This window comes from Serinus canaria, chromosome 1, assembly GCF_022539315.1.
Source record: "Serinus canaria isolate serCan28SL12 chromosome 1, serCan2020, whole genome shotgun sequence".
NCBI lineage: Eukaryota > Metazoa > Chordata > Aves > Passeriformes > Fringillidae > Serinus > Serinus canaria.
Genome location: NC_066313.1, coordinates 39,713,260 through 39,730,743, shown reverse-complemented (window position 1 = coordinate 39,730,743; position 17,484 = coordinate 39,713,260). Strand labels below are relative to the sequence as shown.

Sequence of the window (17,484 nt, the reverse complement as noted above, 5' to 3'; positions counted from 1 at the left end):
TCTCTGCACATTCAAAGTCTCACCTGCTCCTCAGTGCTGCAGGCTTACCCAAAATCCTGTGTCAGCCCCACACAGAAGTCTGGGATATTTAAGACTGAACATCTCTCTTGAGGACTCCCATCCCCACTGCTTTGTCCTCATCTGTGGTAGTGCATGGAGGGTGTGATTGGGCATGGAGGAAAAATTGACCCAGTCTAGAGTGGGCCTGCTGTTGAGTCTCAGCAGTTCCTGCACCAATGGCAGAAAGGGAGAACAGAGGAACCTCTCTCTGACAAGGACAACCACCAAACAGTTTGATCCAGAAAACCTCAGTGATTTTTAGGATCTTATAGTAAGTATCAAAGAAGGAGAATGTGAAATAAAGTCTTTGGGCAATTCTCTGAGAACACTGGAAAAACTGCTGAATAAAAGTAGCATGAAAACCTCTTGGCTCTTTATAATTTTTATATATGCTGGGAAAAGTGTTTTCATTTATTTGTGTTAATTTAACATTTTCCTGCAGAAAAAAAGATCATTTCATCCATGTGCAAACTGTTTTCAAAAAACTGCATAAACAAAATATTGCTTCATCAAGCAAGGAGTTAGAGCACTCACAGAACTCTACGAAAGGGAAAGACAGTGGCACTATAACAGCCTTCAAAAACCAAAAAGTATAAAACCCCCTGAAAAAAACCCTAGAAGATTGATTTTCAGTTTGTAGTCTACAGTCGTGTAACATTCTCTGATTATTTGTCCCTTTAGGTACTTTAACCACCCTTCTGAAATCAATATTACCTTTGAATAGAAAACATTAAAGAGATATGCCTTAAGTTTTGGAGAGTAAGGCTACGTTTTAACAATTAACAGGTTAATAAATTCATTAAAAATAATTACAGGTCTATTATCTTCTCATTAATCATATTTCCATGTTGCAAAACCTGCACAAGGGTGGAACCGGATGAAAGACAGCACTGATCTGTTTTATGGTAAAACTCTTGTTTTGCATGTTCTGTTGCTACCTAGGCATTGTGAGAATCAGTGAGTCAGGGATTGGAAAGCTTTATAAAGCAAAAAAAAACTATATTAAGGTGCAGCAGGTGTGTGGCAGACTACAAAAAAGACTTCTATAAAGGCTGGTGGAAATGAGAGAGGGAAATCTCTCATTTCTCTTATTATTATGTGCAGCACTTTCTTGTGCTTTTCCTGCAAATACAAGGCAGACAAAGGAAGAAGGCATGCAACTTATCCAGGTGAGGAAGGTAGAGCTCTGGGGAGATGTTAAGCTACTGTTGAGTATCCACAGCAGTCTGTGTAACTAGCACAGAGCAGCCAAACAGAAAGTAGAATAAATAACTGATTGACTATTTCTCAAATAGGTGTGTGATGAGAAAGGCTAGTTCAGCACCATCTTATTTTACTTTTCTTTAGAGACTGATTTAATTTGATGATGCATTCACTCTGTGTTAATTTTAAAAATAATTAAACTTCTGCATCAGTCTAGGGTTGGTTTGTAGTTTGGGTGGAAATGTGGCTATTTATTTGACTTGTGATATGATGAAGCATAACTCCTCATGAAGTAAGTATAGTATATTTTTCTGAACTATTACTGTCTAAAATGTGGGGAAACAGGATACAACTACCAAAATTTTATATTCAGTGATGTATTTCAAATTACTTCTTCTAAAGGACTCTAGGACACCTTGGGGGGCAGGGTAAGTGGAGGCCACATTATCCAAAAATAATCTATTAAAAAAATGCTAATTTTAAATGCATTTCAATGGCTACAAAATATTTATAGTGATGGTACAATGGAAAAAGTTAGCATTAAGAGAAAAATATTCATGCAGGCTTTAATAAACTATTATCCATGCTGCCATAGAACAGAAAGAAAAGTAGCAAAGGCTACATGACTGACTGGTGTTTGTTAACTACCTTGTAAGCTTCAAAAGCAAACATCATTGATTGTTCTAAGCTTTGGGTTTGGTTTTTTTTTCATTAGAAGTACCTGGAAAATTACTATGGCTTTAAGAAAGATGGAGAACCTTATGTTTGGAAAAGTAATAATGCAATGACCCAAAAACTAAAAGAAATGCAGGAATTCTTTGGGCTGGAGGTGACAGGGGAACTGGATTCTGGCACTTTGGACTTGGTACAGAAACGCCGCTGTGGATTCCCTGATGTAGCCGGGTTCTCCACCTTTGCAGGAGAGCCAAAATGGACAAAACATGTCCTGACATACAGGTAATCACAATGGAATTCTTCATGTCAGGACAGTGTGAAGCACAGGGTGAGTGGCAGCAACACAGCTTGTTCTCTCCTGTGTTTTAAAGAATAGTAAACTACACTCCAGACCTGCGTCCAGTGGAGGTCAACGCAGCCATCAGGAAAGCGCTCCGTGTCTGGAGCAGTGTGACCCCGCTGAGGTTCATCCAGAAGGACAGAGGTGATGCAGACATAATGATCTCCTTTGCAGCCAGAGGTAAATCTCCATGTAACCATTATGAGTTATTGCCAAGTTACTGCCTACATGGAGCACTTGACCTGGAATGATTTCTCCCATACAGAGCACATGTGGAGGTCAGTGCCCAGTTGAACAAGCAGACAGAAAAATACAGTTCTTGCTCAAGGTGCTATGGTTACAACTCTTGACAGGCTTTGGGGGAAGGCATAGAGGCAAATGAAGAGAAAGAGGAAAAATATTTAGGGACCTGCCAGTAGTTCATTGGATCTATACCTGCTGTGTGCTGCTCAGTGTGTGTATGACCCCCCAGTCAGATGTGTTTGGGGTCTGCTCCTCAGGTCACAATGACTTCATCCCCTTTGATGGCCCAGGAGGCTCCCTGGCCCATGCCTATGCACCTGGCAAGGACTTTGGTGGAGATGCTCACTTTGATGAGGATGAAACATGGACCAAAAGCACAGAGGGTAGGTAATTAAGTTCTCCAAGCCCTTCCTGAAGCAAGTTGCACATGGAATCAAGGGTGCAGTGTCTGTCTGATTTGAAGGAGCTTATGGTTTGCATAGTTCTAAAAAGCCTCTGAGTCTCTGCTTTAAGTTAAGGCCCCAGTTCAGCTTCTGCCATGTACTGGGGGGAGCTTTATTTGTAAGGGTGGCCCACTTCTTCCCACTCCTCAAACCTCTTCCTGCACAGTTACCTCACTTGCACTGGCCCAGGGTCCTTCTTCTATACTGAATTCTGCAGGATCTACAGGCTATCTCTTTGTACTCCCCTTTAATGATTCCATTATTTTTACTTCTGACCATGATTTCATCTCCAACCAAATTTCCCATAAGGATTTAATTTGCTTGGACAAGCAGATCTGAAAGCTTCTGAGGTACCTTATGCCCTTCAGGTCATTCAGGACAAATACAAAGACACAGCTCTCCTCTAATGTGCTTTGTTTGATGTTTTCAGGCACAAACCTGTTTTATGTTGCTGCCCATGAGTTTGGCCATTCACTGGGACTTTCCCATTCCAAAGACCCCAATGCTCTGATGTATCCAGTTTACAGGAAATTTGACCCCTCAGTACTCCTTCTTCATCAGGATGATATCACTGGCATACAGTACCTCTATGGTAATTCAGAATTTTTCATCAACTACTGCTTATAATTTCAAAGACTTCAGATACTTTTCAGTGACAGTTTCGTGTTGTGGATATTCCTCAATGAGTTCACACTCATAATTTCTTCCATAAACTGCTTCTTTTAGGACCATCTCCCAACACAAACAACGATCAAACGGAATCTACTGAGGTAAAAAACCCAACTGAGTCAAAAGATCCTGCACTGCCAAACAGCTGCAGCTCCAATTTGACATTTGATGCTGTCACCACTTTCCGTGGAGAATTAATGTTCTTTAAAGACAAGTAAGTCAGCTTCTGAAAGAAAAATACCTGAGTGTCACTTTTCAAATTATGCCCCACAGCACAGAAAAATAACTTTATTTAGAATATAGACAGGCAAACAAGACAAGGAATCAGAAAAAGAGATGGAAAACAAAAACAAGGAGGTTGGTGGAGAAATGAAGAGGGATAGGTGTAAGGAGGAGGATGACCTTTGGAACAGGGGATGCTGTGAATAAGGTGAGGGAAAACGGCTCCTCTGCAAGCACGTGCTGTTTTCTCTTCAGGCTGTAAGCAAGTCCCAAATGTTCAGTATTTGGGAGAGTTCAGCTTTAGCAAAACACACCACAAACTCTGGAACACTTCTCAGCCTCTTTGTTGTCCTTGCTTTGAGGGAGCTGAGGGCTTCCCAGCCCTGGCAAAATACCTACTCGAAGAGTCCCTGAAGTGAGGATTTAGTACACTAATTTAAGGAAAGGGAAATTGGGCTTTTGTTACCAAAGTCTAACCAGGCATGAGCCTCGTGAAACAGGTCTCTCTAAGCTCCACTTCTGCATAAGGGGAAATAAATGTTCTGACAAAACAGTTCATCTGACCTATTTTAGATGTCTGCATCAAGAAGAGAGCAATCCCGCTATGGAAATAACTGCCTTTACGTTAAGTTTACAGGGGATGTAGTGGGATTAACTTGGGTACATGGCTGGGTTTAATCAGATAAATACTGCCCTGGTTGCCATGGTGTGGTTTCATGCATTAGTGAGTGTGAACATCCAATTTTATTTACACAATAAATAAAATTCTGTTCTGTACTTACACAAGGCATATTTGGCGCAAACATCCAGCAGTCAGAACAGCTGATTTGGAGTTGATATCTTCATTCTGGCCACGGCTGCCACCTGGTGTTGATGCTGCATATGAAATTCCTGAAAAAGATGAAATGGTCATTTTTAAAGGTAAAATGTTGTCTTTTTATTTTCCCATATTGTCTTCCCAAGTAGCCTAGAGAGTTTGCATCTGGCTTCAGAACCACTTCAGTTCTTTCTGTGGGATTCTGCAATCTTGAATTTAGTCCAATAAATTGGTGTGTTTCAATCACAGAAATAATAAAATTATTGTCCAAAGTAAATAACTTTTATCTTATTTTTTAATATCCACATTGCAAATTTTCCCTGCCAAAATAAATTTCATTCTTTTTCTTCTGGGAAATTTTCTATTGAATTTAAGAATGATACTAGCATTAGTGTGAAGAAAGACTGAAATTTCAGTTTTCAAAAAAAGTAATGTGGAGAACTATTGCATTTGTTTTGACAGAAATATTTCCAGTTATTTTCAAATTCAATGGTCATTTTCAAGTAACCATCAGCTTTCATGAAAAAGATTGTGTCATTCTCAGAAGAAGGTTCTCACAACATGTTGCTATCAACTTTTGTTAATAGGGAATGAATTCTGGGTTGTGAGAGGAGATACCATACTTCCTGGATACCCCAAAAAACTTTACACCCTGGGCTTTTCAAAGGATGTTTCCAAAATTGATGCTGCTTTTCATAATGAAATGGAGGGGAAAACATATTACTTCATAGCAGACAAATTTTGGAGGTAATATTTCCTGTGGTACTTTTCTGAATAGAAACAAACATAATCACATGATCAATATCCTGTCATGATTTAGGATGCATTAGTCAGACACTTTTGGTGTTCTCTTTCAGTGTCACAACTGTCTGTGGAAAAATATTTGAAAGGAGGCAGAACAGAGCTTTTAGTTTTCCTTTTAGTTAATTTAACAGTTTGTTTGTTTATTTCTTTGTTTGTTTTTATTTAGCTGTCTTGGTCATTGTACAGCTCCACAAGTCATCTCAGGAAATCAGGCAGAAGTTCACTATTTACATATCCAATATGTTTCTGTGGAGTAAGAAGGAGAATGTCACCCACTTTCCATTTACCAACAGATAGTTTCATAAAGTTGTTGATAGATGCCATGTGCTGCAAAGAATTATCTGCTGTGCATGGTTATTATCTTTTTCTTTTCAATCCCATCCCTCCTGCTCAAGTTTGTCTTACAGGACAGAAATTTCTAACAGCCAAAGGAGGTGCTCCTGTAATGGAAGCAGTAAATAACCCAAATTATTTTAGATGAACAACAAAGCTTCTCTTACCTTCCACAACAATGTCCAAATAATTGTATATACAAAGTTCACTCTAGAGAATTATTCAGCCACATATGTGTACTTTTGAGCAGAAGATAAGATTCCCATATTTTAGTTCAAACTCTTGTAAGTTTAAAAGTTTGATCATTAAATCTCCTGTTAAGGAAATTACAGAAGGGAAAAGCTTTCACAAGCCTTCTTATTCCAGTATTGATAGATAAACTTCACTTCACCAAAAATGTAATATCTTGCTGTTAGTAACTTCAGTAAATTGACTTAAAATATATTATAACTTCAGAAAAAGCACAGACTTTTTCCTGATAAACCTTTCTTACAGAAATACAATGTCAAAGAAATCTTTTTATAATCTATTGTCACTCCTTTGGGCATGGTCTCTTAGAAAAATAAAAAAAAAAAAGATTCATGATGATGGTTCCAGTATTAGGCATTCTTAAGTGGAGTGAAGAGAACCAATTCACCCATTGCAGCTAATAAAGTAATAATTAGTTTAGGGCAAATAGTGTCTTTCTACAGTACCAAATGACACTGAAAATCTTTAATGAACTTGGTTATCTGTTGATAAGTAGAAGATAATGAGCTGAGAGGAATTATTAATGAGTTGTTTGCAGGTTTCACTGACTCCTGTTTGTTTATAATTTTTCTCAGTTATGATGAAAGAAGTCAGTCTGTGGATAGGAAGTCATCACTGATAAGAGATGCCTTTCCAGGAATTAATGGGAAGCTTGATGCTGTTTTTCAACATGAAAGTGAGTAACTATTCTTGCTAAAACCTATAAGAAATGCTCAATATGATAGGGCTGAGAGTGCTTGGGCAGAGACAGGTACTTCTACATGCTGCTCAGATCCCACAGGATGACCAACAAGACCCTGAAGCAGTCACATAACACTCCCATGCTTCACTTTACCCCCTTGAAAAATGGGGACAGTACACCTCTGGTGACAGCAGCACATCTGGAAAGGCCTGCTCCAAGGGAGAGATATATCTGTATTCACGCTGATGGGCGCATCACACCATGAAGATCAACACTCAACAAACACAGTGACATCCCAACAACATAAGGTGTACCTCTCACAACCTGTCCCTCTGACATAAAACAGTCTGCATCAGCTTCTCCTGCAGGAGGGTGAGCATTACTTAGACATGGAAATGCTGGACTAGACTTGGGGGTACGTTCACACTGCCACACGTCACAGCTTCGCAGTTGCCTCCTTGCTCCTCATCTGCTGCTCATTGAAACCATGCAAGTTAAGTGTTTCACAGCAAATCTTACTTCCTAATCCTAAATGAGTCTTGCACGTGGTGCTGAGACACCTCACTCCCAAGAGGGCAGTGTGGATGTGACTAGCCCAGGCTGGACCTCTCTTTCCCTGCATGGCATCTGGCAGCACCCATCAAGCAAGTACCTGCTCACACCTTGATGTGCTCTGTGCCACACTCTGGTCTGTGCAATACCTACCCACAGGTGGCTAGAAATGCACCCTGCTGGGGGGCTCAGCACAGCTGGAGTGTAAGAGCAGATATTTTAAACCAAAGAAACACACAGGAAGCATCCTCTGCAGAGTGACCTTGTGGGGTTCATCAAGCACACAGTGCAGCACATGCATGGCTGGTTTGCTGTGGAGCGTGTCCCCATGCTGCTGGGTCATGTGCTGCAGTGGTTACACCTGGGAGTAGATGCTGTTGGCAGCATAATTGTATCCAAAGGTTGCTGTGAGCTCTTTGAGGATGTTGTTAAATTGTACAAACCTTTATATCTGCAATATCATAATTCATCTGGGTTTGGATTTTTATTGTTCGTTTTTTTTTTCTAGACTTCCTTTATTTCTTCAGTGGAAGAAAGCAACTTGAGTTTGACCTTAATAAGAAGAGAGTTACACGCCTCCTAAAGACAAACTTTTGGTTTCCATGCTAATAAAATGAAATCTGTAATGGTGTTGGAAAGAATGTACTGCTCTTGTGCTAGAAAAGATTTTCATTTATAAATATGTAGAATGTAAAGGTACTTCAGCACCAGACAGCAGATATCAGTCCCTCAGCACCTGTTTCTTTAAATAACAGAACAGTATTTAACATATTGATGTGTACATACATCTGTAGTTAACATCAGGCTGGCTAGCTTACCACCAAACAACAATGCAGTTTCTACTTTTGATATAAAATTGTGGTTGATTTTATTATTTCTGCCATCTTATTTTCACTCTTCCTACCATACATCACCCTGTGCAGAGCCCTGCCATGGAGCCAGGAGTCCATGAGGAAGAGCATCTCTCTTCCTAAAGCCAGGATTGCTTTCAGCCTGTTTTAGATATTTCAGAGCTAAGCAAGAAGACTTAGCTAGTGCTTGTAGTTACAGTGAGACATACAGGGTTCCCAGAGAGCAACCCCTCCCAGACTGAGGGGTGTTGAGAGGTGGAAGTTCTTTTTTACAGTGGCTGGAAAGGCAGTTTATGTTGCACACCTGACTATAGAAGGCTTAATTAAAGTGTAATGAATTCTACCCTAAACTATTTATTGAAAGATGTCATTTCCTGTGCAGTGTGCTCTCAGGGAGGTTGGACCAGATGACCCTACTGTTGTCCCTCCCAACCTTATCCATTCTGTGAGCAAAGGCTCATTTCCACAGACTAAGGAGCAGAGGGGCACCCTGGCATGTAGGGCAAACCCAGACAGCACTGACATGTCTCTGCTCCTCTCCAGCTTTCCCTGGGGAGTCCCCATTGTCTGGGGGACACCCATCATGTGTCAGTGAGAAGGTTCCCATCACCTCACCTTAGGGGGTGGGGGGATAGGGATCAATATCCCAGGTAAGAGTATTGGTGCATTTCATATAATTTATTTTTTCATGTTCAAAGAGGACTATGAGAATGCTCAAAATTTATTGTGAGTTGATTATTGGAAAGAACAAAGGCAAGGAAATGCCAGGATCAAGATAGATTGGGGAAGAAAGGGAAAACAGGGGGATGAGTTCATAAAAGGGATTGGATGTGTGCAAACAGACTGCAGTCAGCTGCTTCTTTGGCCATGCCTTGCATGTTTGGTCCTTCTCAGTAAATCACGCCTTATGTGTGGATGATCTCTTTCTGTGTGAGTTTGGGTGAGCTTCAAGCTGGACTGGCTGCTGAGAAGCTTAAGAAAGCTGAACACCAGCAGCTGGAGCGTGGCTGCAAGCAACAGGGACATGAATGCTCCTGGGGATGCAGGAGGTGCAAGGCCAGCTGCTCTCCTGGGAGGGCTGTGTGTCTAAAAGCAGCTCCTGAGGGCTCCACACTCTTTGGTATTTCCATGTCAGTGCTTCACCGTGGGACAGTTCTCATCAGGGGGAAGCGAGCAGTGGGCTGGAGCCACAACTCCTGTTCATGTTTGCCCAAGTGCTCCATGGTTTCTGTCTGTGATGGTCTCTGTGGCCAGTCTCACAGCTCTCTGGGCCCAGGGGCAGACATGAACCAGCTGCCACTTCAATACTGCTGATATCACCTACCTGATGCTGAAGCCAGACATTGCTTGGGGCGCACAATTATTCACATGGACAGCTAGCAAGATGCAAGGTATTAGAGAGGTATCCTCTCTTTCAGGCATGTAAAAATACCTCTCCCAGCACCCAAGGTCTCCTCCTCACTAAATAACATCCCTCCAAAAAGGTGAAAAACTGAGAAGAAATATTCTATTTGGTTCTGCTTCTCCACGAATCACAGAATCACTGAATGACTGAGGTTAGTTTGCCCTCTGGAATTTATCTCAATCTTCTCTGCTCAAACCCACCTAGAGTGGGGTTCTGAGTCTCTAGGTGGCTTTAGGGGATACTGCTTTTGCTCAAAGGGGAGACTCCACCACCTCACTGGAGGGGTTCAGTTTGTGCCCATTGTCTCCAGTCCTGCTGGGATAAAGTGATTGTATTCTATTTACGCATACAATTGTACTGTAAGATTGCAATGAGATATTTCAACACACTTGATGTAACCTTTTTTCTGATGCATTTTTAAAACCCCTGGTAGCAGGGCTGCTCAAATGGAGCACTCCGGTGACTGAGGAATCTTTATCTGAATTTTATCAGGGTCAAAAACGTATAACGGCATTGTCAGATTTGCAAGACAAATACTGCTGCCACACCTGCTGTAGAGGTGGCAAACAAGGCTTTGCTGTCCAAGCAGAACTAAAGGTAAAATGATTCATTTTAATCACAACACCTCAGAAAAAGGAAATTAGTAGCTCTGGTCAGTGTCTGACATTGTTGAGGTCAGAGAATTAGGTTCAAGCCTTGTAACTTGAAAGTTTCTATTGAATTTAGCAGGAAATATTTCTGTGTTGTTTGTTTATGTCTTTTTTATTAGTCTCCTTGTAATGATCCTAATTCTGTATTTCCTTCATGTTTCTGGTATGGCTTTTTGATTGGTCTTGCAGCTGCAAGTCCTAATCAGTCCATGGTCTCAGCTAAAACAGTGAAAGTTAAAAAGATGCATGAACAGCTTGGCTCACACTTTACAGTGTTTGTTTGTTTGTTTGGGGTTTTTGGGGGGGGTTGTTGCTTGTTTTGGGTTTGGTTTTGGGTTTTGTTTGTTTGTTTGTTTTAGTTCCTTCAGGAAGTTTCCAGCTGTCCTGGTTTGAATAGTTTTCTTCTGTTGTTCCTACTGTTAATGTTCTTCTATGGTGTCTGTGCCTTGCACATCACTTCCATTGCGGATAGCTTCATGAAAACCATGTTCTTTTAAATGGGATAATCTCTTCCAGTGCTTGTCTATCCAACTTTCTTTAGGAAATATTGTCTTTCAGATGAGATTACAGCTCTCAGAACAGAGCTGGTTGGTCATAGAACTAAGGGGAACTGGGAGCCCCTAAGGGTGTTGGGGAGGGAGCTTCATGACCTTTCATGATTGTCTGGTAGTTTTCTGACTGTCACATATTTATCCAACTAGTTCTTCTTTGGGGAGTTTTAGATTTTTCATTAGCTGGAGCTCCTTCCTTACCTATTTCTGTGCCCACAGATAGTCCTACCAATTGTGAATATGAAGTCTTAGATCTATGGCAGAAGTAGAGCTTAGCTGACTTCAGTACTGTCTGTCTCAGTACAGTTTAGCTGGTTTAGTTGATATCATTGTTTCTTCACAATTCCTACTTTAAAAATCTCTGGAATCACTAACCAGACAGCCTGACCATTTGAGTGAATACAGGCTTTTGAACTGAAGGTGATTGACCTGTATTCAGTATCCTGGGCTCTTCTAAAACACCTTTTGAGACCTAGGCTCAGAGATAAATACATTCTTTGTCTGTGGTACATTTAGTCCAGGCATTCCAGTTATAGTTTTCTCATCTTCTAAACACATCAGATTTTCCATGTTCTAGCCAAATTCTACCCTGTGTGCATAGAAACTTGGGTGAAGACAAAAGTATCTCTCACAAGGAACACGTGACTCTAGAATTCAGATCACAAGAATTTCTCTGTTTTCTTCTGTGTTTTATATATACTGGTCTCATTTGTTGTAGTTTTCACCATCTTGTCTTGGAGGACATTTTGCCTACATATTTGCCTTTTGCTTTTCAAGGACCCCATAGCATGACCATCATACACAATCCAGAGGGTCCAATGTAGAAGTCCCAACACTATCCAAGGGAAAAAACTGTTTGGCTCACAAGTTCTTTTTCTCACTATTTATTGGTTTTCTTTGGTTTCACACACTCATCCCGCCTCCAAGGGACGAATGACCTTTGATATTGTTCTTGGCAGGTTTACAAATACATGATCAAACAAGGTAGGTCTGTAGTGCTGACCTGAACTGAAAGCCATTGTGTAGTGATTTAAACACACAGACTAAGAGCAGAGAGTTTAACACCTCAGTAAACCAAACTAAGGTAACTGATAAGGCCTGGCAGAGCAGAGTAAGATTAAAACAAGTCCATTCAAATATTGTCTGCAGGAACTTGTTCCTAGTGAGATGTTTAGTTTGGTTAATGGAAATGCTGGGGGGTAGGGAAACCTTTCTCAGTAGCAAAACATGCAGATTTGTAGGTTCAGGAGTGTTTAAGACAGCCCAGAGCTGCAACGATGCATGTCTTAGGTGCCATTGATATTACAGAGAAAATACTTTAAAATTGAAAAGGAGCAGGCTTTGTTTCTAGATTATTCTCTGGCAGAAGAAAGCTGCCTTTGCAGGCTCGCAAGCAGTAGCTGCCTGGTGGAGTGTTTTGGCATTTGTGCCATGTATCCAACTGGGGGACTGTGAGCCTATAGGAGCTCCAGTATGTCCCAAATGGTGCAGATCCCCAGGAAATATGCAGATTTAGTTTGTAGATCAGTGTGGACACATTGATTTCTTCTTGCTGAGTCTTTCAGGACAAGGTTTACATCTGCACAGCTTGTGTGATAACCACTAAGTTTAGAGGCAAAGGACTTCAAGTTGGTAATGCTGGTTCTGCAGGGCATCCCAAGGCCTATCTGCCATCAGGGAAATCAAGACTTGAACACAACAGCCCAGATTCCCACCCCAGGTAACAGCCCAGTTGCAAAGATGAAAAATGTAATTTGATTTCCCTGTGTTCAGGAAACAGGTGCTTGGCATGGAAAGTGGCACTCCTTCCCTTCTCCTTTTACTGAAATCATTGATGATGCCATGTCTGAGACTGTGCCAGTCACTGAGGTGTAACACAGGTGCTGTCCCACTGTGGGATTGGTCACACTGAATTGCTTTTCTACATGGGATAATTAGAACTGATTCAGCACCTGTCATCCTAAGCCCTATCACAGTGGCCTTTGGCCTTCTGAGTGGTTTGAACTATAGAATTGTGCTCCTAACACTGCCCAGCACTGCACCCTGGTTTGTAAACCGAGTGACTGATCATTCCCTTGGATCATTCCCTTGGAGCAGTGCCAACAGCAGTTCTATAAAGGAAATGTTTAACACTCAGTGATGTGAAGCCATGAGCTTGTGCAAACTTCAAGACAGCTGATTTGGAGGCTTGCCTTTGGCTGTTTCATCTCACTATTAAAATGTACTTGGTTCATTCAGGGTAAACTCCTCATGAACCCTCTAACTTCAAGCTAATATCTGGCAATCAGTAGAATATTGCTGCACAGTGACACCACTTACATTTTGACACATTAGACTTCATATGAAAAGTGACATCCTCCAAGGAAAATAGCTTGTTTCAGGATAATAGTCTAGGTTTTCAGAAAGATTTTCGTTGTTTCAAAATAGATTGGAAAGACGTTAGAAGATTAGGATATACTAAGAGCACAGAATGGGAAGAAAATACTTCCTGTGGGAATGATGATTATTTTGTAGTGCCACCTGCTATTGAGAAAGCAGTTGCTAACTTCATTGTGACAAATTGTAACAGTAAACAATTCTTTGAATTATGAGGTACCTGTTTTCTCGTTTTTGTAACATTAAAATTACATAACCACCAAACAATGTTCCCTTTTCTACAGTAGTTTTGCAGTGAGAGACTTGATTTAGGGAAACCCCACGATGATTCACGCTGTGAATTTATTTTTGCATTGTTCAGTCAGGGGTGTGTGTGGAAGTCATTAGAACATGCTACCAGAGATAGATGGGGTAAAGGAGAAATAGCATCAAGAGTCAAATCCAAGCCCCGGGTAAGTGAGGTACAAAGTAAATCGAAATCACTGAGAGAGAAGCTTGTTCAAAGCAGGAAAATTCTTCTGGGGAAATATGTCTCCTCTTAATGCCTCTGCCTAAATGTCTTTTTCAGTTAATGCTGAAAAGGGAAACAATTCTGGGTAGAACTCTAGCAATATTTACATTTCTGTCATGACCTAGAGAGTGAGGAGCAGTCAGTAGTGCACCTAGAAAAGGGACATTTTGAGGTCTCTTGTCTCAACACAAGGAACAAGGATGCCATTTTGCTGAGGAAGTGAAAAATAAAGCAGAATTATTGCTAATACAGGCAGACACAAATCTGTACTGCTTGGGTGTACACTGGAAAAACCCTTGAATGCACTGGCTTAACATCTGTGCCACCTCCTCTTCCTTAGCAGTGGCTTAGCAGATGGGCACCAGACCTAGCAGGGTGATTCAGGGCGAGAACTTTTGGGGATAGGTAAGTGTAAAGCTTCCCTCTCTCCTTTGATTGCATGGAGACTTTCCATGAAAGCACATCTGGAAGAGCTCTGCTATGAAGACAGGCTGAGAGAGCTGGGAAGAGAAGGCTTCAGGAACACATCAATGTGTTAGTAACTACTAACTTCCAGTAGTTAAGAAGGAATTATGACAAAGAGTTTAGGGACTGTTTACAGAGGTAGATAGGGATAGAAAGGACAAGGGCAAATGGTTTCAAATCAAATATGAGAGATTTAGATAAAATCTTGGGAAGAGGTTCTCTGCTTGGAGTGTGGTGAGGCACTGGAACAGTTGCCACAGAAGTTCTGAATGTCCCATCCTTGGAAGTCCTCAAGACCAGGTTGGATGGGGCTTTGAGTAACCTGGTCTAGTGGAAGGTGTCCCAATCCCCGTAGTAAAGGGGTTGCAACAATATGGCTATTAAAATTTCTTCCAATTCAAGCCATTCCATGATTCTAAATTTCTGTGATTTTAAAAAAATTCCAAGCAGGGACAGTGGGTTGGGGGTTGTCCAGATCTGGTACCCTGATATACTTAAGGCTGCTGCAGCTCCCTGACCCCAGGTGCAGCAGTGAGGTGGTGCCTGTATCCCAACAGGTACATACACATGTATATACGTACCCAATGGACTTGTGTGCACCTTGGTGTGTTTGCAGTCACAGCCCCACCCCAGAGGCTCTCACTGACATCCCCCAGACATGATAGAGCCCCTCACACAGAAGAATAATCTGAAATGGGGTTTAGTGAGAGGCCAGGACAGTGCCAGTCGAATGCAGGTGCAACACAATGGTCCTGTGAGAAAAATGAGGAACTGTGTAGATCCCAATTGGCACTCAGTAACAACTCTCATGAGACTTCATCCTCTGAGGAGGTCTCAATTTCATTTTGGCTTTCATTTTTGGTCTCCTTAGTTTTCTTCTCTTGGGAGTTGAGCCTTTGTCTGAAGACAAGTGCTGGAGAAGGAGAAGGTGGTGTTGTGCTAGCTGCCACACCACGGGAAAGCAGATGACTGAAACCCGTCCTTCCCTTGAGGGAGCTGTGCCGAAGGACACGCAGTAGGAAGTCAAAGCAGATGGTGAAATGGGAGATGACTTTGTAACCCGTGACCATGGAAATTCCCAAGACAGGGGGACCCCACTGCTTCTGTTTCCTTTTCCTGATGCTGCTTACAGTTTTTTACTCCTCAAATGCACAAAGAGCTCCCACAGCTAGTGCTGGAGCCCAGGATTTTCTAGTCCTCCCACTGGGTGCCTTGGAAAGTAATTTATTTAAAGTGTCAAAAAAAAAAAAAAATCTAGGAGTCCTCTCTGACCCTCTGCTCAGCTCAGTATCCTCTTGATCACATTAAAATATGGCCACAGACCCTGCACAGAAATCTGCAAAGCAGAAGAAAGTCTCTGTGAAAGCCACAGTACAGGATTTTTTTATGTTCCTGTCTCAGCCACAAGATGCATATGATTAATGCGCTTCCCTTGTTTGTATGTGTCTGTCTGAACATGTCTATGATGGCTTCAGAAAACAAAAAGATAAAAGAAACAAGAAGCTAACCTCTTCTTCTTATGGGAAAAAATAAGAAGTGAAGATATTGAATCAGGAACTATATTAACCATCCTAAAGAAACACAGGAACAAGAAAAATTTACAGGGTCATAGGACTAGTTTAGAAAGAGAGTTAGAGAAGTTAAGCAGCATTTCACAAATTCCAAAATCCTTTGAGTTGTAGCCAAGTCTTTGGAGAAAGATCCAACACACAAAATTCTTTTCCTACATGTCTGAATCCAGATGGAGTAAGAACAACAGTAATTAAATCTTCTTGGACTATGAACCATGAAGTTGAATTTCTTTAGTCTACAACAGCTGCACCCTTTGAGGAATTCTTTTCCTAGTCATTTAAAATCCCAGCTTCTGCTTTTGAAGTGTCCTGTATTAGCTTCAATCAGTCACTCCAGGCCAGCTATGTGACTCACACTGGAAGGTATAAGACAATTTACTTTTCCCAGGAGTGGTTTAAGCTCTGCTGAACCTAGATGTAATTAGGGGGTGATACACTACAGTGAGTGTAGCATCTCATATGAAATAGATTCTTTTTCATTATATTTGGGAAATCAAGTGAAGAATTTCCCAGCATAATTAAAATAATGACATTTATTTGTATTTCTCCCTCTCACACTAACATTTACTGTTTCTCTTTCAAGGTCTTTATCTCCAATAAGGACAGAAACATCAAAACCATCCTGAAAGATGTTCAGCCTGTGCCTGACAGCCTGCAGGGTTAGCAAACACACATCCTCTTCAGGCCAATTACACTAATGCTTGCAGTTAGGAATGTTTTCCTCAGTTTAGGAGTCTACACTGTCCAGGATATTTAAACTTTTCTTACCACTGTTAGGGACCTGGCCAACACAGTCAATGTAGTACGAAGAGCAATTCTTCTCCTCTAGAAGTCCATGTCATTGGTCAGTTGAATCACTCTAGAATTCGTGGTCTAAAATGGGAACTCAGAGACCTTAATAACTTACAGACATCAACACAACAAAACACTTAAAGCAAATTCCTCCTCATTACTCATTTGCCTGTACTTCAGACACCACCCAGGGGTGGCTGCCATGGCACAGGAGCTACGGAGACCTGCATCCTTCCAGGGCAAATGCTGATCATTTGTGATTCCCTAGAGAATTTCAAATAACACTAATGTTCAGGCAGCTGAATCCCAAACCCCATATCTAAACTTAATCACTCTCGTTTAAGACCACACTAGGGTCTTAGAGATCATAGACTGCTAATTTTTTTTTAAATACTTCCTTATACTTTCCATCTTTTATCATGGCTCATCTCAGTCTTACTTCCATGAAACAGTGATCACAGGGTAAAAATGGTTACTTTAATCTTCTTTTTCCACACTGATGTAAGTTCCTGTTGACTTTCATGGTGTCTTTTCTATCATCTCGCTCTGCCCAAATCAAAACACATTATTGCAGCAGAGACCTTATCCATGCTGGCAAGAGTTCTACTATGTTATTTACCATGCAAATGGGAACCTAGATTAAACATTCCAGTAATACGACCAAAATTGTTAATATTGGTAAAAAGTCATTGAATCGTTTTAGCACTCACTTCTGCTAATATCATAAGATTGCTTTAGATAGAACTGCTAGATAACTGTTAGATGACAGTCCTCCTGGAGTTATGCTGCTGGTTATTCCATAAAAAAGATTGGTTCTTTATACTGTCATTTTTATCTTGATATTACGTATTGCTACATAATATTATATAGTCTGTTAAAGATTAAATCATATGTAGCATATGTAGCATGATTTGATTATCATACAATTTGTTATGTTGCTCTTAAATCTTATTTCTCATTACTTCTCCAGTTTGTCAAAACCTTGTGCCATAAATAGTCTAAATTCATGATTCAAAAAAC

At 40.9% G+C, this 17,484-nt stretch overlaps 1 protein-coding gene across 1 annotated transcript; it reads left to right on the top strand.

Moving 5' to 3' along the window:
* The first annotated feature begins 1,019 nt into the window (after nucleotides 1-1,019).
* Nucleotides 1,020-9,614, top strand: LOC103812522 (stromelysin-1-like). The gene is made up of 10 exons (XM_009085594.4): nucleotides 1,020-1,229; nucleotides 1,979-2,220; nucleotides 2,310-2,458; nucleotides 2,779-2,904; nucleotides 3,395-3,556; nucleotides 3,691-3,847; nucleotides 4,643-4,776; nucleotides 5,260-5,419; nucleotides 6,634-6,734; nucleotides 7,801-9,614. Exons 1-10 carry the CDS (start codon nucleotides 1,122-1,124, stop codon nucleotides 7,899-7,901), a joined length of 1,440 nt encoding a protein of 479 aa, XP_009083842.2. The 5' UTR covers nucleotides 1,020-1,121; the 3' UTR covers nucleotides 7,902-9,614.
* Nucleotides 9,615-17,484: the final 7,870 nt, after the last annotated feature.

Bases quoted from the DNA above. Each gene is read 5' to 3' on its own strand.
- LOC103812522 (XM_009085594.4), top strand. From the start codon at position 1,122: ATGAGAGAGGGAAATCTCTCATTTCTCTTATTATTATGTGCAGCACTT. The intron at 2,459-2,778 runs GTAAATCTCCAT...TCTGCTCCTCAG, and splicing joins GATCTCCTTTGCAGCCAGAG to GTCACAATGACTTCATCCCC. The intron at 6,735-7,800 runs GTGAGTAACTAT...TTTTTTTTCTAG, and splicing joins TGCTGTTTTTCAACATGAAA to ACTTCCTTTATTTCTTCAGT.